A 24,968-nucleotide genomic window follows, 5' to 3' on the forward strand; every position below is an offset into this window, starting at 1 on the left:
TAGGGACCATCTTCCATATTGGTACAATCTGAGAATTACCCAAAAGACCTCTCAAAGAAGCTAGGAGATCAATCACCCTCTCAGCATCATTCAAGCTAGTCCCACCCGAGCGAATAATTCATTCCACACAGTCATGGCAATCTCACAATGAACTAATAGATTTTGGACTCCCCATTTTTTTATGCATACAACACCAATCCATAACAATGATTTGGCGTTTCCTTAAAATTGTTAAGTGTGAGGATCTTTCCCAAGTAAGTCTTCAATGCAAAGAAGATTGCCTTTAGGGTTGCCTTTGTCTTCAAAGTACTTTCATGGGAATGGACTTGTGTTCATGGCTTGGTAGGAGCGGACCATGAACTTCACCTTCTTGGAGTGACGCTAGAAAATCTTGTCTTTAATGTCCGCCGCATACAATTAGAGTATACTAGGTCATAAAACTAAGAAAATGCGTCAACTTCCCAATCTTGTGCATTTCTAAAAAATATGACATTCCATTGGGGGAGTACCAATGGATATAACCAAGAGGTCCGCAATCAAGGCTTCTTTCATTCTTGCTATACCATAGAATTCTGGATAAGCATTTGCCGTGTCACACCATATGTCATGCCAAAATTTGATTTTGGATCCGTCACCCACCTCAAAGCGGATATTTCTAAAATATGTATCCCAATCTCTTCTTTTGTGCTTCCAAAGCCCCCACCCCATTTGGCCCACTCACCTCATTCGAGCACCATCCTCTCCATGCTTCACCGCACTTCAATTGTATGACGCTTCTCCACAAGGTCCGCGCTCTTGATGGTATCTATAAAGCTATTTGCCCAATAAAGCCCTGTAAAAAATAAACCTACCAATTCTTGATACCAATTCTTCCTCCTAAAACAGGGGTGCATACCGTGGCCCATTTCCCAGCTGAAATTTAAACCCATCCTTCATTCCCCCATAAGAAATCTTGCTGGAGTTTTTCCATGCATTGAGCCACCTTGGTGGGGAGCGGGAATAATGATAGGAAGTAGGTCGGCAAGTTGGAGAGGATACTTCTAATTAAAGTGACCCAACCAGCTTTGGATAAGTACATCCTCTTCCAACAAGACAATTTCCACTCCATTTTCTTTAACACATCATCTCAAGTGATTTCGACTTGAATGAAGCACCTAAAGGAAGGCCAAGATAATGCGTCGGCAAATAAGATATCTTGCATCCAACAATGGAAGCCATGTTCTCCACGTTAGAAACATCCCACTGGAACTACTTCTAATTTGACCAAGTTCACCTTCAATCCTGAAATAGCTTTGAACCATAGGAGCCCTCAAGGCTTGAATATGATTATGTCTAGCCCCACAAAAGATTAGAGTGTTGTCGGCAAATAATAGGTGAGATATGGTGAGTGAGACGATATTTACCTCCCCACTAAGAATCCATACAGGAATTCACCCTCCACAACTCCTAAGATCATTTTCCTAAAGGCTTCCATTACAAAGACAAATGGTAGCGGGGATAGAAGATCACCTTGTCTCAAACCTCGTGAGCATTTAAAGAATCATTTGTGTGCCATTCACCAAGATAGATAAGCAAGCCATTGAGATACAACGGTTGATCCATGAACACCATTTCTTACCAAAGCCACATCTCTCGAGTATGTAAAGCAAGAATCTCCAATTGAAACGGTCATAAACCTTTTACATGTCAAGTTTGCACAAAAATCCTGGCTCTCCCGACTTGAGTCTGCTATCCAAGCATTCAATGGCGATGAGCACTAAGTCAAGAATTTGCCTAACTCTAACAAATGCATTTTGAGGCTTTGATATTAGCTTGTCTACCACCAAGCTCAATCTATTCACCAAGACCTTCGAGAGGATCTTGTACATCCCGCTCACCAACCTATTGGGTCAATAATCTTTTACCTCAACCACAACGGGTTTTTTGGAATGAGAGCAATAAAAGTTGCGTTGAGATTTTTTTCAAACATTCCATTTTCATTAAATTCATGGAAGACAATGTCATCTTTGATCACTTCCCAACAAGTTTGAAAACAAAAGTCATAGAGAAACCATCCAGATCTGGAGCTTTGTATCCCATCATACTTTTGAACGCTTCCCAGATCTCCATCTCTTCAAAAGGTCTCTCAAGCCATGCCACTTCTTGTGAATTGAGAGCATCAAAAGTAAGTCCATTAAAGTTCAGTCTCCAAGAGAATTGCTCCGAAAGCAAATTCCCATAGTAGTTAACAATGTGATATGTGATCTCGGGTTGGTTTGAGGTAGCCACCCCATCCACCATCAATGTCTCTACAACATTGTTTCTCCTATGCGAAATAGCCACCCAGTGGAAGAATTTGGTGCATTTATCCCCCCTCCTTCAACCATAAGGCTCTCGAATTTTGTCTCCAAGATATTTCCTCCAATAGAGAAACCCTTTCAAGTTCAAAAGACACTTGGATTTTACGAGCTCTCTCCACTTTAGATAATTCCCTCACCTCCTCCACACCCTCCAATCCCTTGAGTTCTTCAAACATAGTATTCTTTTGGCCTTCCACATTGCCAAACACCTGCTCATTCCAAGCCTTCAAATCTTTCTTCAAAGACTTCAATTTACATGTCATGATATAGCTTGGATTTCCATGAAACTGGTAAGAAGACCACCATTGTGGGACTCTATCAATGCACAAAGGAGCAAACACTTTTCTGAATAAGTGAGAAGATTGAAAACATCATTCAAGGACAGCCAATCTCCCTCTAGAAGTCCCAAACATGCCTATATATAGGCTAGATCAGAAGGAGTAATGGTTGAAAATGACGAAAATGCCCTTCAAACAAGCAAAACACGAAAAAGAGTGTAAAACCACAATTCTGTCTGCTCTGATGTAAAAGGCTCTGTCAACCAAGCTATACCACAATCCACAAAGCACAAAGGTAGACCAAGTATCCCATGAGCATCCTGCAACACGAGTCAGACCCTTAGTCAAAGCATGAGTCTATCTCAAAATGCAATCACTAGTGACCCCATACTTTTGAATTTATAGCCTCATTCAAGTCTTCCCAAATTCTTGTAAACCAACAGCAGACTTCGAAAAGTCACCTCTTAGGTTATTGTCTCCTAACCAGAATTAACTTAGCTGAAAACCCAATTTATTTAGAATATTTCCAAGTTTCCCAAAAGCAACTACAGACTAATTTACAAGAAAAAAATATTCACTTTATATACATTATTCTTAAAATGTCCAACTTTCTATATTTAGATAGATTACTTCAGTCAGCTCAGGATCGGCACTTTTTGCCAATAATGACACTTCAGTCTTCGCATCAAAGTTGTCTTGCAATTCAGCTTCAAAATCCTCATCAAAAGCAACTGTAAAAGAAATATCTCAGCTTATTAGACTAAAAGAATATGGACATAACACGGAAAAATTGAGCATACAACATACCAGAACCATAAAGAGAGAGTAGTTTGAGCTCTTTAATGTAGTACTTAATAGTCCTGGGAATTGAGAGCCAAAGCCCAGTCAAGTGTAAAGCTGCAAGACGAATTGTACGAGGACTTTTTTTGCCTTCCTCTATAATATTTTCAATTAACTGCAACAAATATAAGATAACAATCACTAAAATTCTGTAGGTAATTTGCATGCACACAAACAAACAGTCAGAGAGAGAGACCACACACCCACTTCAGAGGCCCGGGCGCTTTGTTAGTTACATGCATGTTCTCATCACCAAACATGGATGAATGCAAAACAGAGGAGAGAAGAGCGGCAATAGGTGCAACCCTCCGCTTGTTGCAGCTGACATGCAATATCCAAGAGGAACGAACCAAACGCCACATCATCTGAAACATATAATTGAGAATCCTGAAATGATTTGTGAACAATTTAAGTAATTTTATTTAAAGAAATATAATTTTAACAATCATTATAATTATAAAACAATCATTATAATTATAAAACAATCATTATAATTATAAAACTTACTGAAAGGAGTAGGGTGGTGAAAGACATTATCGTTGGAAGTTCTACAGTTGTTGGGTTGGTGAAAGCAGTGGAGGCTTGTGTTATGGCGGGGGACAACAAGTACTTTTATAGAACAATTACAGATGTAAAAACAGTATAACTTGCACAAGGGCAAAGCCAGTATTTCGGAAGGGGGAGCAGTTACCGTTGGAGGCAAGACAGAGTTAAATTTGAGAGGGTATCAAGACTTGCCTAAATTCAAACTAGGTGTTAATCCTGGTGGGGTTGAGGTGCTCGATGGCAGCTTGCAGAAGGAAGTGCGTACAGTAATCTATGGAATGAAAGCTCAGATGTTGGTGTCAAAGGAGATTGAATGGATTGATCAGACAAGTGGATGAGGGATTGGGCTCGGGTATGGACTTGGATCGAGTTAACGAGGTGGGCTTGAACAATCAGCAAAAACTGAAGGGATTTTAGAATCCCAATTCAGAACCACATTTCTTTTCATGGAAACGCATATGGAGAAAATGTGCAACCTGAGAAAGCGTGGGATTATTGTTATGGATTGGTGCTCTATGTGCAAAAAATGTGATGAATCTGTGGATCATTTATTACTCCACTGTGAGGTGGCCAAGGCTTTATAGGGTGAGATTTTTAGCAGGACCGGATTAGTGTGGGTGATTCCTAGAGGGTGGTAGATTTTCTACCTAGTCGTAGAGGACTTCAGAATAACCATCAAATGGCTACAATGTGGAATTTGATTCCTTTATGTCTCATGTGATGTATTTGGCTGGAAAAGAATGGTCCGAACTTTGAGAATAGGGAATGCTCATTGGATGACCTTAGATGCATCTTTTTCCACACTTTATTCTTGTGGATTGCTGTAATTGTCTTTAATGATGCTAGCTTTCATGATTTTCTTGTATCCTTATGTAGCCTCTAACTTGTAACTTGCAAATTTCTTTTAGGTGTCAATTTTGCGAAAGTTGAAAATTGAGGCCTCGAATTGAAAAAAGGTGAAAATCCAAGTACTGATTTTGCAATTAACTCAAAAAAATAACATCTATAAAGAGTCAACAACATGCTCCTGAAAGTCAGAGCATTCCCCTTCAGAGTTAAGTGGTGAGTTTCTCCTTTTATTTGGAGAAAAAGCATGGGATTGACTTCAACCAAAAAAAAGGTTCATCAGGTAACTCTATTAACAGGCAGCCAGAAACAATGAAAGATGATCCATTGCAGCAAATCCAACCCTCTCCAAACATGATAACAATAATCAAATTTTTAGCAGTACAGGCACGTCAATAGTTGTGTGACCTGAAAGTTATCCAGCCACATCAGGGAAATCACAAACATATGCAACCTTGCATCAGAGATGCACAAAGCATTCACACAACCATATCCATCCACAGTGACTAATAAACTACGGATGCGTATGCTCATGAACACAAATTCAGTATCAAAGTTGTGGGGTGAACCTGGACATCCACACCATTGCACGAGGAAATAACTGAATGCAAAGTTCCTTTAGCAAAAAGCCCCAAAGCCAATCTGACTGATCTCAGCATGGATAAAACAGAGTCTTCCCCGGCATTCTCAAGGCTGCAAATTTATTTGGGGCCAAAGAGTGAAAAACAAAGAAAAAAAATATGCATTTTGCAGTATAGCCATAATTGTAACAAGTTTCATCTGGAAGCCAACTTGGGACATTATCTAACAACAACAGATGCAGACCATTTCAACACTATGAGAGAAGTTGGGTAAAGAGGTCTCATGCGAAAGCATGGTTGGTTGCAGTTTCTAAAATGTTAAAAAGAAAAGCAATAAACAGCATTTCAATCTTCGCTTGCACACACAAGAGGGAGATAGAAGAGAAAGCATACTGAAATTGAATGTGATTATTGCCCGGAACTGCTCACCCCCACCCAAGATGCCAAGAGAACAAGAAGCACAAATACTTGATGGATGATAAAATATAAATAGTTCTATAACTCAACATATTTCTTACCTCTCGACTAGGTCAGTGAAGATCAATCTGAGAGCAGCTTCTGAGTAAACACAGTTACCTTCCTCTAAATGAAGCCCACTCACATCAGCATGGCTTGGAATTGACAAAAGAGATTCCAGACACAGCCACTGAATAAGTCACAATCAACAAAAAGTTAGGATCTTTTCGTCAATCTAGCATCATCATTTACACAGATGGAGAGATCTAGTAGTTGTTTGCAAACCTTTTTTTTTTTTTATAAGTAGTTGTTTGCAAACTAATTAACCTTAAACAAATTAATAGCACCAATAGTTCATGATACATGCATGGCATTGCAAATAGAAAAGAATATGTATTACCTATATACTTTATAAAGCATCTTCATTGTAGTCTATTGAGCCACCTCATCATTTTGTTTTATTTTATTTCTCATTTTATTTTATTGACCTATATAACCCTTCATATACTAAAAAGACCTATCATTGTATTGTCTTTATTACCACAACTAACCCGCTCGATTTGTTGACATTAAGATTTAGGGAGGAGAGAGAGAGAGAGAGAGAGAGAGAGAGAGAGAGAGAGATTTGAAGACATGAAGATTTAAGCTTACTAATTTAATAGAGGAAAAAAAAAACTTTTTCTTATAGTGATTATTGATTTCCCATTACTTGTCTCTTTAGTTTTCCCACCACTTAACTCTTTTACCATTTTGATAGTATTTTTCCAATAAAAAAAAAAAAAGACTTCATCTTATTATAGTTTTTGACACTTGCCCATTTGGCTTCTTCACCTTTTAACTCTTCTACTTTGAATTCTTTGTATTCTCACCAGTGAGTTTTGATATTTGTTGAGATATAATAATTCATTACTCAAGATTATAAAAATATTCTTGTATTTTAGACTCTGTGACAGAAATTTTAGACAGTTAATGCATGATAGTTAAATAGTTATTCCCGTGCATCGCGCAGGTCGATGACTAGTTAAACATGAAATGGCATGCACTTAGCACTAGCTGATCACATAATTACAGCAAAAAACGTATAATACTAATAATGATGGTGAGCAAATACTAGAATAATAATTCCATTTTATGCCCATTCATACCGAAAATCCAATTTCAGGTGTTATTGAAAACAGCATGATTGCCAAAAGAAATAATCACCAAAATAAGTTCAAAGAAGACAAATCCATAACCTTCCAATTCAGTAGAACTGCTCGGCGTGTCCTTGCCAAAACCCCAACTGCAAGAAGATTATTGATGTTTTGAAGAAAAGAAAGGGCCAAGGAATCTAATAGAGGTGTGCCTTCTAGTTTAAGTAGAAGGAATTTATTTTCCCTAATAGTATCCAAAATTTGAGGAGAAAACACAGACGCTAGCGCTCTGAGAGCAGGAGCTAATGCTTCATATCCTGCAACAGAGATTTCTGCTCCAGTCTACATTGGAGCTTACAGATTATTATTTAAAGTAGCTCATAACAATCTAACAAAATCTTTAAAACAAAAACCAGCATGATTTTAGATTGGCTATAGAACTTGCAACATGCCTCTGAATCACAAGATGGAAATGAAACAGTCTTCAAGAAGAACTTCCACAAAAAGCTAGAAGCAAAATTTAGCAGAACATCACTTTTAAATTTTGCACACCATGATGAGATAGCTGCAACAGACTTCACGGCTGTTACCTGTTTACGCATACAGAAGGAAGAAAAAGAAAATAAAAAATGAATTACCAATAAGGACTACTCTATAAAAGCAACATATAAATGCACAAAGCAATGGCTCAGAAATGAGTTAAAACAAACACCAGAAAAAGACATTGGCATGTCCAAACTGAGAACAAAACAATTCTTACAGAACTTCATAACTTGGTATTCATAAAGCAAAATAGTATGTAAAATATTTAGAATTTCAATTAATAAAAGAATGCTCACTGTGGTAAGCAGTTATAAGTTAATTTTTGCAAAATATACATAAAAAGAAGAAAAAATAAAAGGTGCAATTAGCATGAATGTGGTAGAAGCATATGTAACTGTATGCATGTGTCTTTGCCAATGTATATATAGACCGAAAAATCATTTCAATTTTCCATACTAGATCGATTTAATAAAGCAAACAAAAGAAAAGCCCAGAAAGATTTACAGCTTGCAGCACAGCAGCGGTGGTGGAAGATGACAACCGGCGTTGACTAGGGCCTCCAAGTTTTCCTCTCACAGAACTAGGCAGATCCATATCATCTATCACTGTGCTGGACGAATATATGGAACAAGACAGGTTTGCAAATGAGACTAGTTCCTCCTGCAAGCCAGTCAGAATATTCAGATTACAGTACCATCAATTCTAAGCACGTATAAGAGGTAGAGACTTTGAAAAGTAAGGGGCAATCAGTTTCCAGTACCAATATAAGAAGAAAAATCTCAGTGAAATTCTCAATTACAATGGCTACTTCTCCATAATTCAATAGAAACAGTGTCTCAGATGAGCTAAATTCTGATCTTCTTTGAACTTCAATACCATATTCAGCAGCTCTTTCATGCATTATTTGAAGCTCATGAACCAAACTCAGGGTAAGGATGAGAAACTTCACAGGTATCCACTCCATATCATTGTTTTGATAGCAAATACTCGCACCATGATTTTGAATAAACTGCACAGACAGGTAAAACATGTGTCAAAACAACTATTGGATGACAAAACCCTTGATGAATAAAAAATAATATTTTTATAATATAACAAGCAAACAGAATGAATAACAACAGTTAATCATGCATGAAGGACAGCATCTGACAGATAGATGATTTTTTTTTCTTTTGATAAGTAGTATATGCTAATTATACCAAACAAAAGGTAAAATTATAATGCATTCTAGTGGCCAACAAAAGATATCACATGAAGTTATTTTGTGCAGTAAGCTTGCTGTAGCATAATGACTTAGAAAAAATCTAGAAACACAATAACATATTTTGAAGGAAAAACTCAACTATGGCAAATTTAGGATGAAAATACACTTGAACTAGATGCAACCAAGCAGCATTTAAGATCCTTTTACCAAAGTGTATATGCATGCTAGATGTATTTGTTGGCATCCATGCATGTTTGTACATACACATAAATGCATGTAAGCATGCATGCATTACGTTAGGAAAAAAACTCCAAGACATATTATGCAGAAAACAATTCTAAAAAGAATTGCATAGATGGCAAGGGAGAAAAACGTTTTGATTTTCGTTCTGATGGCATAAATTTTCCATACCAGTGCAGTAACCAGTATAGTTAATCCCCATGTTCCGTTTCACTCTAAATTACAGAGTGTCTTAGGTTGTCCCAACTATTCCAAATAGTTCCGGCCATTTGTCAACCTCCAATAGCATATATAATTTTATATTTTATCATTGAAATATAAGAACTTATTTATGCATTTAAAATGGGGTTCTTTATGCATTTTTTATTTATAAGTAAAAGAAAAACTTTATTGATAGTAAAAGGCATAGCCCAAATACAAAGGAAGTATACACAAAATACACCTAATAACCACTAAGCACTAGTGATGGATACAAGCGAATTATGAAAATTGTCCCCATTACAAATAATGACCAGGCCCAAGAAAATAGTGTTTTAAGAAAGATTCTCTTCAACTCAACCAAGGAACACTCCCGGTCTTGAAAGCACCTATCATTTCTCTCCATCCACAAATACCACAAAATACAATGAGGGATCATTTTCCACACAGCGGCGATGTGAACATTACACCTAAGATCGGTCCAACACTTATATCCACTACTCTTCCTGGCACAACCCATATCGTGCCAATCTGGTTAAAGATCTCATCCCACAAATACCTAGACACCTCACAATATTACAATAGATTTTTTTTTTTTTTTATAAGTTCAATGTAACAATAGATAATCCACAAATTCTCCCTTTTTCTTACACGAAGAAACACCAATCCATAATGATGAGGCCCGATTGCCTTAAGTTGTCAATGGTGAGGATTCTTCCAAGGGACGCGGTCCAAGCAAAGAAAGCAATCCTGGGAGGTACCTTTACTGGTGGCAACGGGCCTCCGCATCCCACCCGCCCACCCTCTGTTCGGCCCACCCACCTGTGGCGGGCTGCCCCCCGCATGCATTTGGGTGCCAAGGGATTGGACCCATGATGGGCCCAAGCCCGCCCAAGGTTTCCCCTATCTGCCTGGCCCTATATATATATATATATATATATATATATATTAAAAAAAACAATTTTTTTTTAATAAAATGTTGTTTTGGTGTAGGATTTTGTTTTAAAACCCTCCCCCCTCACATCTCTCTCTCTTTCCTCTCTCTCTCTACCCTCTGTGAAAGGAACTTCTCTTCCTTCCATTATATATAGGCTGTAAGTTTATCATTGATTAATAAGAGAATTATTTTCTTCTCTAAAATCAACATGGTATCAGAGCCACCTCTGAACCGTAGATAGATGACAAAATACAGGATGACAATGGCTCGACAAAGTCAATCCCTCTTTGAAGTCACCTCCCATCCTAAAACCTCAGCCGCAAGCAACAATGGAGGATCAGATGGCAATATTCTACCCATTACAGGGCACAAACTCAATGGACAGAATTATCAGTCACAATCAGTAATGATGTTCATTTGCAAAAAGGGAAGAGATGAATACCTCACCGAAGTAGCAGCCCCACCAAGCAAAGAAGATCCAAAGTACAAAACATGGAAGTTAGAGAACAACATGGTGATGTCTTGGCTTATCAACTCGATGACAAACGACATAGGAGAAAATTTCCTATTGTATGTGACTGCAAAGAAAATCTGGGATGCAACCAAAGAAACGTATTCTAGCTTTGATAACTCATCCAAGCTATTTGCTGTTGAAAGTATTCTTCGCGATCTATGCCAAGGAGATCTCACGGTCACTCAATACTTCAACACTCTCATACGGAATTGGCAGCAATTGGACATGAGCGAGAAGCTTTTTGAGGATCATGAGCACTCCTTGGAAGAGTTTAGGATTTTTTTCTAGAAGACTTTGTTTTTGTGGGCCATTGCTTTAGATTTGAATGGTCTCAGCTTCTATGATTTCCTTGTAACTGTTTCTAGTTCTTAAATAGGTGTATTCACATGTATACTTCCAGTGTACCTAGGCTATGCCTATCTTCATATCAATGAAATAATTTATTACTTATCAAAAAAAGAAAAATAGACATGTTTGAAGAGTACGATTGGAACTGCCCAGAAGATGGAATCAAATACCGGAATATCATTGAAAAGAAAAGACTATACATTTCTGTTGGGCCTCAACAAGGACCTTGATGAAGTTCGAGGAAGAATCATGGGGCTGAAACCACTACCTAGCATTCAAGAGGCGTTTTCAGAAGTGCATATGGAAGAGAGTCAAAAGAAAGTGACGATGGGACCACCAACTACAGCTCACAGCCCTAAAGGATCTGCACTCTCGGTTCAAGGCCTCAACATCAAGCTGGAGACAACAGACCGAGAAAAGGATGACCTTGATGCGATCACGGCCGGAAGACTAGTCACACCAAGGAGACCTGCTGGAAGATCCATGGAAAACCCGCCGATTGGAAGCCCCCACGTCCATTCAACAACAGAGAAAGTCGTGGACATCTGGCCTCCTGTGACGAGAACCACACACAGCCAGAGCAGAGTATTCAGCAAAGAACAAATGGAGCTTTTGCAAAAATTGATCAACCAGCAACAATCCTCCAATACCTCGGTCATTGGAACCGTATCCTTGGCTCACAAAGGTAATTTTTTAAATGCTCTTAGGGCAACAAGAGAGAAAATCAGCCCGTGGATTATGGATTCAAGAGCCTCCGATCACATGACTGGAGATGCAAGGATTTTTATTACTTATAGTCCATGTCATGAAAAATTCTGTCAGAATTGCAGATGGGTCTCTCTCAAGAGTAACAGGAACAGGTTTTGTGGTTATATCAAAGAACCTCACCCTAAACTTAGATTGCAATTTACTTTCTATTAGCAAACTCACTCAAGAGCTTAACTGAGTTACTAAATTCTTCCCAAACTCGTGTGAATTTCAGGATTTGAATTTGGTGAAGACGATTGGCCATGCTAAGATGTGCTCAAGGCTCTATATCCTCAAGGTTGGTGATCTTCCGAAACAACAAACTCACAAGGCAGATTCGGACAAGGCAAACAATCAGTCTACAAAAATATATTTTTCTGTTTTTCATTTCAATAATGATAGTGCAGTTATGTTATGGTACTATAGACTTGGTCATCCAAATTTCATGTACCTTCAAAAACTTGTTCCTTCATTATTCAGCAATAAAAGTCCAAAAGATTTTCAGTATGAAGTTTGTCAATTCACTAAACATGCCCGTAACCCTTATTCAATTCAACCATATAAAAAATCCCATCCATTCTCAATGATACATAGTGATGTCTGGGGACCTTCACGTATCAAAAATATTACCGGGACTCGCTGGTTTATTTTATTTGTAGATGATCACACTAGGATCACTTGGGTGTTTCTCATGAAAGAAAAATCAGATGTTGGGCAAATCTTCAAAATCTTCAACACTATGATTCAAACCCAATTCCATACCAAAATACAAATCTTTAGGACTGATCATGCAAAGGAATACTTTTTTGATAAGTAATAATATTACACAAATCAGAGGTTTGTTTCTCATGATGTCTGTAAGCTAAGGCGTTCTCTGTATGGGCTCAAGCAAGCTCCCCGGGCTTGGTTTGAGAAGTTTCGGCGTTTCGCAGTACACTTCTTACCTTCAGTTTTACACAGTCAATATGATTCTTCTCTCTTCTTCCACAAGTCTGCATCGGATATAGTCTTTCTCTTGGTTTATGTGGATAATATTATCATTACTAGCACTGACAGTGGTTTGATTATTAAGCTTCAGCAGCTGTTGCATGCGACTTTCCATATGAAAGATCTTGGCCAGCTCATATACTTCTTAGGACTGGAAGTACATCATCGGGCCAATGGTATTTTCTTAAACCAGCATAAGTATATTCAAGATCTTATTACCTTGACTGGTTTTGAGAACACTTCTTCTGTTGATACTATTATGGAGGTAAATGTCAAATACAAAAAAGATGAAGGGGACCTTCCGGATTATCCTACTCTCTATTGGCGCTTGGTTGGGAGTCTTATCTACTTGACCACTACTCGCCCCAATATCTCCTATGCCGTTCATCAGGTCAGTCAGTTTATGTCTTCTCCTAGGCAACTCCATCTTGCTACAGTTCAACGCATCATCCGCTATCTTCAAGGTTCGCCTACTCGTGGGTTATTCTTTCCTACAGGCTCATCTCTTCAACATGTTGTCTGTAGTGATGTTGATTGGGCTGGATATCCGGATACACGTCGATCTACTACGGGTTGGTGTATGTTTTTAGGTGATGCCTTAATTTCTTGGAGATGTAAGAAACAAGATCGTGTTTCTAAATCCTCTACTGAGGCCGAGTATCATGCCATGTCTACTGCTTGTTTTGAAATTGTATGGCTATGCGGTCTTCTTGAGGAGCTTGGGTTTCCTCAAACAACTTCTAGCCCTCTTCATGCCGATAACACTAGTGCTATTCAAATCCCGTTTTCCATGAACGCACCAAGCACATTGAGGTTGATTGTCATTCTATCCGAGATACCTTGGAGAGTCGGGTGATATCTCTTCCTTACATTTCTTCGTATCTCCAAGTGGCCAATGTCTTCACCAAAGCGACTCGACAGCAGCATCAATTTCTGGTTGGCAAATTGTTCCTGGTTGACTTACCAGCATCAATTTGAGGGGGGATGTTAACGTATACAATTTAGGAATTTATACAATTTAGGACTTCTCTATTAATATTAGCTGTACAGATATATTACCATGTATATAGGCTGAATATTAGGAATCAGTTAGATTTTCCCGTGTATAGCATTTGATCTACTTTCCTTGTATAGATGCTTTTTACGTTGATAATGAGGGGCTGAACTCATAGATTCAGTTTTTTAAAAGTTTTCTTGGTTTTGACTGATATATCATCCAAGATTTACCGATCAAAAACTATATATATATATATATATATCTTCCAAGATAAATGATGTATTGTAATTACCACTTCTTGTGATATTCAAAAAATGGCACTTTCAATAATGAAAGGACATTTGAAGTGAATAACAAATCCATGAAAAATAGGAAAATGGACTTTCTACAAGTTCTTCAAGTGGGTCTTGAAATCATCTTTCATTCACCAAATCAGTCTCATTTTTGGCAAAGCCTGCCATTGTAAACTCTTGATTACATTGTTCACATAAATGTACCAAGTTCTATTTTTTTTTCTCTCTCTCTCTCTTTTCCTCAAATCCTTACCCCACAAGATGCTGTTGATAAGCAGATTCATCCACTGGTACTAATAGTTAGCCTCACATTTCAATCGCATGCCTAAACTGATGCTTTAGTCCTCCCATTACCCAAAATCACCACCATCACTATCCTCCAACATGACCACCCCATCCCTAACTATAACTAACTACATTAATCAACACCGTATCTTGCACTTTGATCACAAACAGCATTTGGCGCCGTCCTTCATGATGCTGTGGAGGGCTCAGTCATCACTCCAAGCAAGGTTCGAGATGCGAAATGAATGGATACATTTGTGGTTTTGAGTATGGATAATAGGGATGGATGTTGATGGTGCTAGAGCAATTGATTCACAATAAAAGATTTTCTGATTTTTCAGACAAAACTTGATTTTCTTTTTATTTATCTTCTTGTTTTACTCCTATAAAACAGAAAATATATATATATATGGCTTGCGTGGGATATGCTGTCAGATTCCATCCCGATAAGTCTGTATCTATAATAAAGTAAGCAATAACTAAGCCAAATTGGTATTTTTGTAATAGATGTTCTACCTTAATTGGTAGAGGACAACAATGAAATAATCCAGAAAGTTGAAGGGTAACATTGTTGCAAATAGAAGAACAAGGTCAAAATGGAAACATTGAAAAGTAACAAACAAAATGAATACCTTACCCAAAATTAGTTCAATTATTCCCAATTATTTTTTGAGGAACCCCGGAGCCTATATAAACATTCTTTTCCACTCGTTAAACCCTGGACCTGTCTAATGCGCCCACATAGATCATGTACATCACTGGTTTTTCACCAATGGGACATGGCCCCAAGAAATCCATTTGCACACAAGGGTTTGAACGTTAGACCTAAGAGGAGAATATCCTCAAGACCAAAGCCCTTACAACTTGAGCCAATACCTAGGGGTTATTCCCAATTAGTTTCCCCAGGATTCTTCACAAAGCTGCAGATTAAAGCAGCTCCATGTCTTTGGGTACCATCACATTCACCATAAAAGTGTGTGTTAGTTCTTTCTTGTCCTGAGCAAATCTAGGAATAGAAGCATTTAGATTTTCTCTATCTGTTACAGTTCTAAACCCATGCATCAGACAGGTTTTATTCTATTATTACCTTAACCAATAAGTTTCATGAAAAACATTATCAAAATAGCTACTAATACCTTCCACATCCACAGACAACAAAGTAAAAAATAAAACTGATAAAAAAAAAAAATCCAATACTAATTGTAGCAATTATAATAAACTAGAGACCAAGTTATTTTAAACTTGGGTAAAAAGTAAGCCAAGTTATAAGATTGCTAAGGCCAACCTTTAATATAGGTATTAAATGATGTTCCTCCTTGATTGCAAGGAAAAGCACTCTTGCCCATCGTTTTATTTCAAATTCCCATGCATCCAAGTCTTCATCATCATATATAAGAAAATCATCAACCAGACAATGACAACTTGTGAACTTTTTGGGGAACTCATGAAGACTCTTCAAAAGCTTCACATCAGTATTGTAGCATCTTGAACTACAATGCTTCTTACCACACCCTGAAAGCCATTCTTGTACCTTTACTCTTAAGGAACCTAGAATAAACATAGGAAGAAAGAGTCAACACATATTTAAATTAATGAGTGAGAAAACCACACACCAAAAAGTACAACTACATATCAATATATATAGACAAATCATACAATATGAGGGTGTCAAACTTTCAACTAGGCCCCCAACTTATAAAAAACTACACCTACAACATGAGCAAATCAAACTTCCAATTTCTAACAAGCAATACATTTCTCAGTTTTGCTCTGCTTTTAAGTACCCTTCTAAGTCTGCCACTAATCTATAAGTAAAATAAAATTTTATTGAATCAAGTAGGCGTTGCCCAAGTACACAGGGAGTATATAAAAGAGAACACCTAGTTACAAGGTAGGAGCTAGAAACTGATACACGAAAGTCATGAAAGCTAGATCCATTTAGTACAATAACAGAAGTACAAAGAAATAAGGTGTGAAAAAAGAAACTTCTAAGCTCATCTAACGAGTGCTCCCAATCTTCAAAGCTCCGGTCATTCCTTTCAAGCCAAATGCACTGCCACCTTCCTATGCATCATCCATCGAAGTCCGGTCCTGCTAAAGATTTTATTCCATAACACTCTTCCCACCTCACAATGAAATAATAAATGAACCACAGATTCACCACTTTTCTTATGCATAAAGCACCAATCCATAACAATAAGTTCACGCTTTCTCAAGTTGTCCATAGTCAATATTTTCCAAAGATAGGAAGTCCAACCGAAAAATGCAACTTTGGAAGGCACCTTACTACTCCAAATGCACTTCCAAAGAAAAGGAATTTGGCTCGTACATGGCAATGCCTTGAACAATGATCAAAGAGCAAACTTCTTATTCCTGGTGTGTGCATCCAAAGCATCCTATCCACCTCAACACTACCAATGCTCGAAGCATATAACAAGCTGAAAAGGTCGAAAATAGCTCAATTTTCCCAATCCAGGGCAGCTCTAAGAAAATGAACATTCCATTGTGAAGAGCCATTAGAGCTGTCCAAAAGATCCAACATCTAAGCCACCTAATCAAGAGCAATCTGGAAAGGGGATGGAAACACGGTCTTGAGGGCAAAGTTTCAGCATCAAATATCATGCCAAAATCTTACCTCAGATCCCTCACCAACCACAAATCTAATATGACAAGTAAAAACCTCCAAGCCATTACCATTTTTTTTTCCACAAACCCACACCATGCGCACCCCTCACTTCATTAGAACATCAACCCCCAATAACTCCCATGCTTGAAATCAATTACAGCTCTCCACAATGGCTCCCCTTCTTGGCGATACCACCATAACCATTTCCCAAGAAGGGCCTTATTAAAAATCTTCAAATTATGAACCCCAAATCCACCACTAGAAATCAGGAAGCAAACCTTGCCCCAACTAACTAGGTGGAACTTAGCCTCCTCCCCAATTGCTCCCATAAGAAAGCTCGAAAAATTCTCTCTATCTGATTAGAAAGAGTGCTCTTAATTAGTTTGATTGTCCCCCCTTTTGACAAGTACATCCTTTTCAAACCTGCCAACCTTTTCTCAATCTTCTCAACTACCTCATCCAAGATAGCCTTTTCCTAAAAGTAGCCCCCACGGGAAGACCCAGGTATTTCATAGGCAATGTAGCTACCTTACAACAGAAAATACTTGCCAAACCTCTAATATTGTGCACTAAACCCACCAGGACCATCTCAGACTCCCCAAGGTTCACCTTAAAGCCGAAGACAACTTCAAAACAAAGCAAGAGGACCCTCAATGATTGAACATAACCATGGTCCGTCTCACAAACAAGCAATTTGTCATATGCAAAAAGAAGATGGGAGACATTGACAAAACTATTGTTAGTACATCCCAATGAAAAGACTCGAGAAAACCCCCGCCAACAACAACCTCCAACATCCAACTAATCGCATCCATAACAATAACAAAGAGGAAAGGAGTCAACGGGTTCCCTTGTCTCAATCCACGCAAGCTATCGAAGAACCAACTGGGGTGCCATTCAACAAAACTGAGAAACAGGTTATGGTTGCACAATGCTTAATTCACTACCTCTCTAGGCAAGATTCTCACTATTAATAACCTAATGTAAACTAATGAAGAGACACATCTTAGTGGTTGATTGTTGCTACATGTGTAAGAGGAGCAGGGAGTTTGTAGATCATCTTTATTCCATTGCGAGATTGTGAGTGCATTGTGCAGTGACTTCTACAAACAGGTTGGCTTGGCTTGGGTTATGCCCAAAAGATTGGTAGGCCTATTTTATTCTTGGAAAATGGTCCCTACTTATCATATTGGGAGGAAATAGATGACAGAAGCTTTGAGGATCACGAACGAATGTTGGAGGAGCTCAAAACTTTCTTCTTCAATAATCTCTTTGGACAGCTTCAATAGAGTTTAACAAGCTTAACTTTCAAGATTTTCTATCTTTTCTCCTTCTAGAAACGTGTGTTTTCATATACTTTCTATCTAGTTGGATTCGCATTTTGTGTCTTTGAGTAAGGTCTTATTACTTATTAAAAAAATTGTAGAGATACATATAGAGGGGGTGGGCTAATTTTTAAAGATTTGTTGGATTTGCAGTGGGTAATAGCAGATCTAAGGTTTGCTTTTGCCATGATATATGGTATGGGGAACAACCTTTATAGATAGCTTATCTGGATTTGAATGGTAGCACAAAGTGTCAAATGCGTGGTTGGTCGATCATAGGCAGCTCCATAGGGATATCTAATAATATGGAGATCCAAAATGATAGTATTAATTGGGACATACTTTATATTAGATCTATACAAGATTGAATAGTGGATTTGGTATCTTTTTTTCTAAGACGCTGTATTTTGTTAGAGTAAGCAAGGAGGCATGAATAGTATATACTTGACCCCTTTCAGAAGACAAGTGTTTGAAGTGAAATCATATCATCAAGTTCTAGCTTTACCTACACTTGTTCAATATCCTTGAAGGAGTACTTTGAGAGTGAAGACTCCTTTGAAAGTGCCTTTTTGTAACATACGGATCTAAATTTAGGGTTTAAAACTAGTATTTTACTTATTCATTTATTGGTATTTTAATTTCTTTATATTTATTTATTTATTTTAGATTTTTGTGATAACAGATAGATCGATTTAGTGATTCCTTTCCTTTTAAAAACTTCGAATATTCTATCCACTTAGTCCCCATGCTAGTTTCGGTTTCCAGAGTTTGAGCAACTCCAAGTCAAACCTTTCAAACTCTCTCAGAAACGGTATCCACGTGAGAATAGGTGCCTAAAGTTTAGGCAATTTCAAAATTCAACCAATCTCTCCACGTCGCTTCCTCCCATCGCCTATAAAAAGACCCTCAAGCCTCTGTGATTCACACAGTGTTATATCAAGAGAAACAACATTCCCGCTTAAACCTTACCTCTGCCCAACCATCGTCGTCCACCCCGGGACGTCGGAGCCCTACCCACGGCGCCAGAAAACGCCGGCCAACTCAACCCCGTTGAACCCACCCCCTCAGGTAAGCCCCTGCCGCCGCACGCCACCTCCCTCCCTTTCGGTTGTTTGAGTTTCAAACCCATATCTCTCTAAACTCTCACTGTTTCTCTCTCTCTCCCTCTCTCAGTGTCGCACCACCATAGGGACCCCCCAGTCTCGTCGCCGGTCGCTTCTAGCCACCTAGAGCCGCCGACGCACTCTGCTCTCCCTCGGTGAGCATCGCGCAGCTCTCTCTCTCCCGTAACGCGCTACAAGTTGGAAATCAGGAAGCAGCGCTAAGAGGTAAATAGTATGATCATATTAATAAATGCGTATTGTGAATATTATTATTATGTATAAAAAAAAAAAATGTGATGTGCTTATGATTGTTAACTACGCTACACTAAGAGGCAAGTCAAGGTTAGTTTACTTTTCAATCTTGATGAAATATGAGATTATACTTGAGTGAATGAATTTATTGTTGATTGATTTAATGTTACTAAATTCACATGAAAGACATGAAATGTTGAAGTAGTAGTTCAAAGTCAAGTATGCCATGTAATAGTCAGATTATGCAAGCCATGTCCATGAAATGCTTAGATTATATATATGCCATGTTTGTGTAATACCTAAACCATGTATGCCATGTTCAAGTAATACCTGGATCATGTATGCCTTGGATCGTCTTAAAACATTCATAGCATGTTATGTAATATCACGTTATACTATGCCATGCTAAATCATACAAGAATATGTCATGTACAAGAATATGCCATGCCATGCCATGTCATGTTACGCTATACCATGTACAAGATTATGCCACGTTAGAGATGTTCATGAAGCAAATCCCATGCATTAAGAAAGATAAGAAATGTAACGGTACCACGGACTCAAGCGTGGTTAACCACAAGTTTAGTGAAACACGGACTCAAGCGTGTTTCACTCCATGATATGCAAGTTTAGGGAAACACGGACTCAAGCGTGTTTCACTCCATGTTATGCAAGTTAAGTGAAACACGGACTCAAGCGTGTTTCACTCCATGTTATGCAAGTAAGTGAAACACGGACTCAAGCGTGTTTCACTCCATGTTATGCAAGTTAAGTGAAACACGGACTCAAGCGTGTTTCACTCCATGTGGTGCAAGTTAAGTGAGACACGGACTCAAGCGTGTTTCACTCCATGTTAATACAAGATAACTACGACGTTATGCATTCACAATGACATGTTTTGATTATATATGCTTCCGCTTATGTTAATAATGAAAATGTGTGCCATGTAATTCTGTGATGATATATGTATGTAAAGTCTTCCAGAAGATCATGTTACGTATTTGATTGAAATCCATGAAGTTGTATGCACGTTCGTAAGGGTATCCTAGAGATGAATTGTATGTTAGGCAAGGACTATATTTTACGATACGATGTACTACTTACTGAGTATTCAACTCATTATTTTTGTGTGTTTCTTGTTTCTTCCATGTTTGATTCTCGCAGATGATGTCTATGATGATGAAGAGCGGAATGGCCAGGAGTAGATCTAGTACCAAGACTTAGGAATGAATAAGTGATTTCATCACCAGAATTAGATTTCTTTTATGTCATGCATAGGATTAGTTATGTTTCTTTATATTTCGTTCAGTTTCCAAAACAATCATGTTCAGTTCAGTTTTAACGTTTTGATGAATTTCAATAAATGAGGTAATTCAGGATATGAATCTCTTTACCGGGCATTATGTTTTAAATGTTGGTAATATCTCTATCCTACGGGAATGGGGTGTTACACTTTTCTTGTGGACGGCAGCATTGGGGAAGATACTAGTGTCAGCTCCATAGTGGAAGTATTTAACAGGATATAATTTTTATTAGACCCATATCAGATTGGGAAGTGGATTTGGTATCATCTATTTTGAGCAGTACTTTGTTAAGAGTTCTATTATGAGCAGTACTTTGTTAAGAGTATATATTGGACCCCTTCCAAAAGACCCAAGATTTGGGGTGAAATCCTATTATCAGGTTCTAGCTTTGCCTATAGGTCCTCAATTTCCATGGAGGAGTATTTGGACGGTGAAGAACCCTTCAAAAGTGGCATTTTTTGTGTGGGTGGCGGCATTGGGGAGGATAGTGGCGTTGAAGAACTTGAGTAACTGGAATGTCATTATTTTGGATTGGTGTTGTATGCATAAAAAAAGTTGGGAGTCTATTGATTAGCTTTTTCTTCATTCTAAACTGACAAGAGATCTAAGGAGTTTGCTTCTTAAGTCATTTGAGGTTGATTGAGTTATGCCTAGAAAGGTGAGAGAGTTCATAAACTGGGGAGGACAGAAAGTGCATCGTAAAGTTTTAGAAGTTTGGAGGTTGGCCACTTTTTGTTTAATGAGGGGTATTTGGAGAGAGTAGAATGCATGACCTTTGAAGATAGAGAAACAGTTGTTGTAGAACTAGAAAGATTATATCAACTCCTTTTGAACATGGATAGCAGCTCGTAATGGTTTGCACTTTTCAAATTTTTCTACTTTTTTTTTTTTTTTTTTTTTTTTTTCCTAAATAGTTTCTCTTTTATGGTTCTTACAATACTGAGTTGCATTCCTCTGCAGTTTTATAATGAGATTCAACAAAGCAGTTAACCAAACAGAACCAAACAGAAAAGTGGATACTACAGTATGCCACAAAAATGGATGCCTGAATTCCTAGGTTTTTTTTTCCCAATGAAGCATTCATCTGCAGGGAAAGCTAGATAAAGTTGTTGTGTTCTATTCACCAAGGCATAATTTGTCTATGGTCATAATTAAGAAAGATTTCCATGTGTTCAAATCAAAACAGTAAAACCAATGATAATAAATTGCAAACATATCAACCACCAACATATACATTCATATAGTGATTAAATGCAAAGTAACTGGTCATGACTTTCTGCAATAATCAGCAAAATATAACTTAAGAAAATGGAGGTGACTGGGTAAGAAACAAGGAGTCAATGCCATTAAAATGCCTAAGGGATATGAGGTAGTAGAACCCTGCTAGGCAGGCCCCACCAAAACTCCACTCGAGTAATGATAGAGATATAACTCTTTTAACGGCTTTTTTACAACTCTGTTTAAATGAAGGGTATTTTTGTAAAAGCATGACTCTTGCAACTCTGTTGAACAAAAGTATCTTCCATTTAAAGCAGAGTTGTAAAAAAGTTGTAGAAAAGAGTTGTCTTTATCGTTTTCCAATTCCACTCTGATGTCTAATGTAAATAGGCAAGGTGAATCCCAGAAGTAGATGTAATACGCCAGAGCAATCCTACTTACCACCATAGTCAGTTAATTCTCGTGGCAATGTTGAAATGAAGTGCAAAAGTATCTCCAGGGGCACTTCAAACACACATACTACTGAAGCAGCAGCCTCAAGGACTTTGTCACAAACTGGTAGCCATGGAAAGGTACCAGATTAATTATGATCTCACCTCATAATGATTACAGAAAGCATATTATATTGTAGTAGAGAAAATATCATAACCTAACATATCATTATTAGAGACCTCGAAAGCGATAATTAGGATTGAAATGTTGTCTGCTGCTCTCTATAATAAATCTCAAAATATCGAGTAAAGTTGCTTTATCATGTTGTAGAAAATTTTCTGAAGAAATTTCCACATTGGCCATGTCAAGAAAAGCATCTTCACACCAATCTGCTTCACTGTCATTTCTACAAGCAGCTAAGGCAATACATTCTGCAAGACCCATCAATCCAGCTCTACTGAAAGATTGCTGCTTAGCAGCTGATGCTAGCTTGCTCAAAAATGCAATTCGGTTCCTGTGACCATAAGGAATTCTTATAAGTAAAGGTACCACATTTTATACATAAGATTGCTTCTAAGCAGCTTATGCCAATTGCTCAAAGATGCAATTCAATTCCTGTGACCACAAGGAATTTTTTTTTATAATTAAAGGTACCACATTTTTTTTATGAGTAAAAGTACATATTTAATTCAACCCAAGCATACTGGGAGCCTGTAACCATATGGAATGAATAGTTCCAACTAGTTCCTTTTTTCCTTTTTTGTTTTTTATGACGAAGGGGTTGGCAGAATCCATTTTGTGGCCCTCCAATACAAATTACAATGTCAGTAGCTTTTGTACAAAGCAAAGTCACTTGCATAGTTGATACAGCCAGCTGGTCTCAACTCCAAGAGAAACCTTCCATCAAATTCTAAGCAATGTTACCAGAAAAATTGTACATTAGGGTACATGCTACAGATACAGGAAACTGCTATGCTCCTAATGCCTGGTTCATGGTGTAATGAGGGTACGCTTTGATGATTTGATACATGATGGTTCATGGTAAATAGTACTCTTGCAGTTTAATGTTTGTGAACCTATAAACATAAGCGCATGCATGTGAGTTAGCCATTAAGGCCCCGTTTGGATTCGAAAAGTGTTTCATCTCATCTCATCTTATCATTACAACTTTTTCAAATTCCCACACAAAATATAATAGACAATTCAACTTTTTCAAATCTCAACTCAACTTTTTCAAATCTCAAAATAATAATAATATTAAAAAATAATATTCTAACAAAATTTTTTTCAACTTTCATCTTTCATCTAAAACCATCTTATCTCATCTCTGAATCTAAACCAGCCCTAGCACAGCAAATAAAAACTTCTTGAAAGAGAAACCTTTTATGGCTACCCAACCACCTCATTCAGATACATATTTTAGTTTTTGAAATTTTAAAGAAAAAAGTGAAATAGACCTTTTCATTTTCCCAAAGTTATAGACCATAATAAATAGTCAATTATATATTCTAAAAAGACTGTTATTTCAGAAAGGAAAAATAAAAATCGGATCATTTTTGCATAAGATGGAACAAAAGAGAAGTGTTACAACCACAAAGAGATCCCACCAATAGTAAAGACACAAATTCACATGACTTCATATGATACGTTAGATCTACTTTACAATAAAAGTAGATTTACAATCTAACGTACCACATCAAGCCACGTTAGTTTATGGATTTACTTTCGTGAGATCTCTTTGTGGCTAAAACATTTCTCTTTCATAAAAGTTCAATATTGGAAACTGGGATTTCTAAAACTGGAAATCTGGATGGCAACACCACACAACTGTTCTTCGATCTGGATCACAGCTCCAGATACAGGAAAGTGCACGTCTGGCGAAACTTGTTCTATTTCAAAGGATGTTACTGTCAGTTTAGTTTTGCTGGAGTTTCTGGGACAAAGTGACAATCTTGTCAATTTTTGGGAATTAAAATCTAATTAATATGGTCAACTAGTTTTGGCAGAGTACTGAAATAATATTTATCTGAGAAATGCTACTTATCATCCCCACACCACACACTGTGATTTGTCATTTTTGTCCTTCTATTGAAATATATATATTTACACATCAATATGTGTGTGTGTTTAAGTAGAAGAGTAAAAATGACAAATCACATGTTGGTGTATGGTGCAGCGGATGATAAGTAGAATTTTTCTATCTAGAAACTAATCAAACCAGACAAAATCTATCTCAAATTTCTCGCTGCACTTAATTGTGAATGAAAATATCAGAATGCACTAATCTCTTGACAACAAGAATTATTCCAATAACTGGGATCATCCCTTATCAGTCTTTTAAGGCTTTATTTACTGATTTGCAGCATGAACTCGTTCTTGCAGCATTTTTCACCACA

The 24,968-nt window shown here is 37.6% G+C and overlaps 1 protein-coding gene across 4 annotated transcripts in view; it reads right to left on the reverse strand.

Moving 5' to 3' along the window:
* Positions 1-24,968, reverse strand: part of LOC121234635 — a 54,040-nt gene that overhangs the window by 22,958 nt on the left and 6,114 nt on the right. For all 4 annotated transcript variants that reach the window (XR_005934430.1, XM_041130647.1, XM_041130648.1 and 1 more), the window contains 12 exons: positions 22,812-23,086; positions 22,582-22,695; positions 15,598-15,860; positions 8,323-8,571; positions 8,067-8,222; positions 7,472-7,609; positions 7,122-7,361; positions 5,949-6,076; positions 5,419-5,542; positions 3,661-3,822; positions 3,425-3,572; positions 3,248-3,348 (listed from right to left, as the gene is read on the reverse strand). Coding sequence is in view for 3 of the 4 variants with exons in the window: in XM_041130647.1 (XP_040986581.1) it covers positions 3,248-3,348; positions 3,425-3,572; positions 3,661-3,822; positions 5,419-5,542; positions 5,949-6,076; positions 7,122-7,361; positions 7,472-7,609; positions 8,067-8,222; positions 8,323-8,571; positions 15,598-15,860; positions 22,582-22,695; positions 22,812-23,086 (2,098 nt within the window). In the remaining variant the exon portion in view is untranslated. The remainder of the gene's footprint in view (positions 1-3,247; positions 3,349-3,424; positions 3,573-3,660; positions 3,823-5,418; positions 5,543-5,948; positions 6,077-7,121; positions 7,362-7,471; positions 7,610-8,066; positions 8,223-8,322; positions 8,572-15,597; positions 15,861-22,581; positions 22,696-22,811; positions 23,087-24,968) is intronic.

Source organism: Juglans microcarpa x Juglans regia, chromosome 6D (assembly GCF_004785595.1).
Source record: "Juglans microcarpa x Juglans regia isolate MS1-56 chromosome 6D, Jm3101_v1.0, whole genome shotgun sequence".
In the NCBI taxonomy this organism is placed as follows: domain Eukaryota; kingdom Viridiplantae; phylum Streptophyta; class Magnoliopsida; order Fagales; family Juglandaceae; genus Juglans; species Juglans microcarpa x Juglans regia.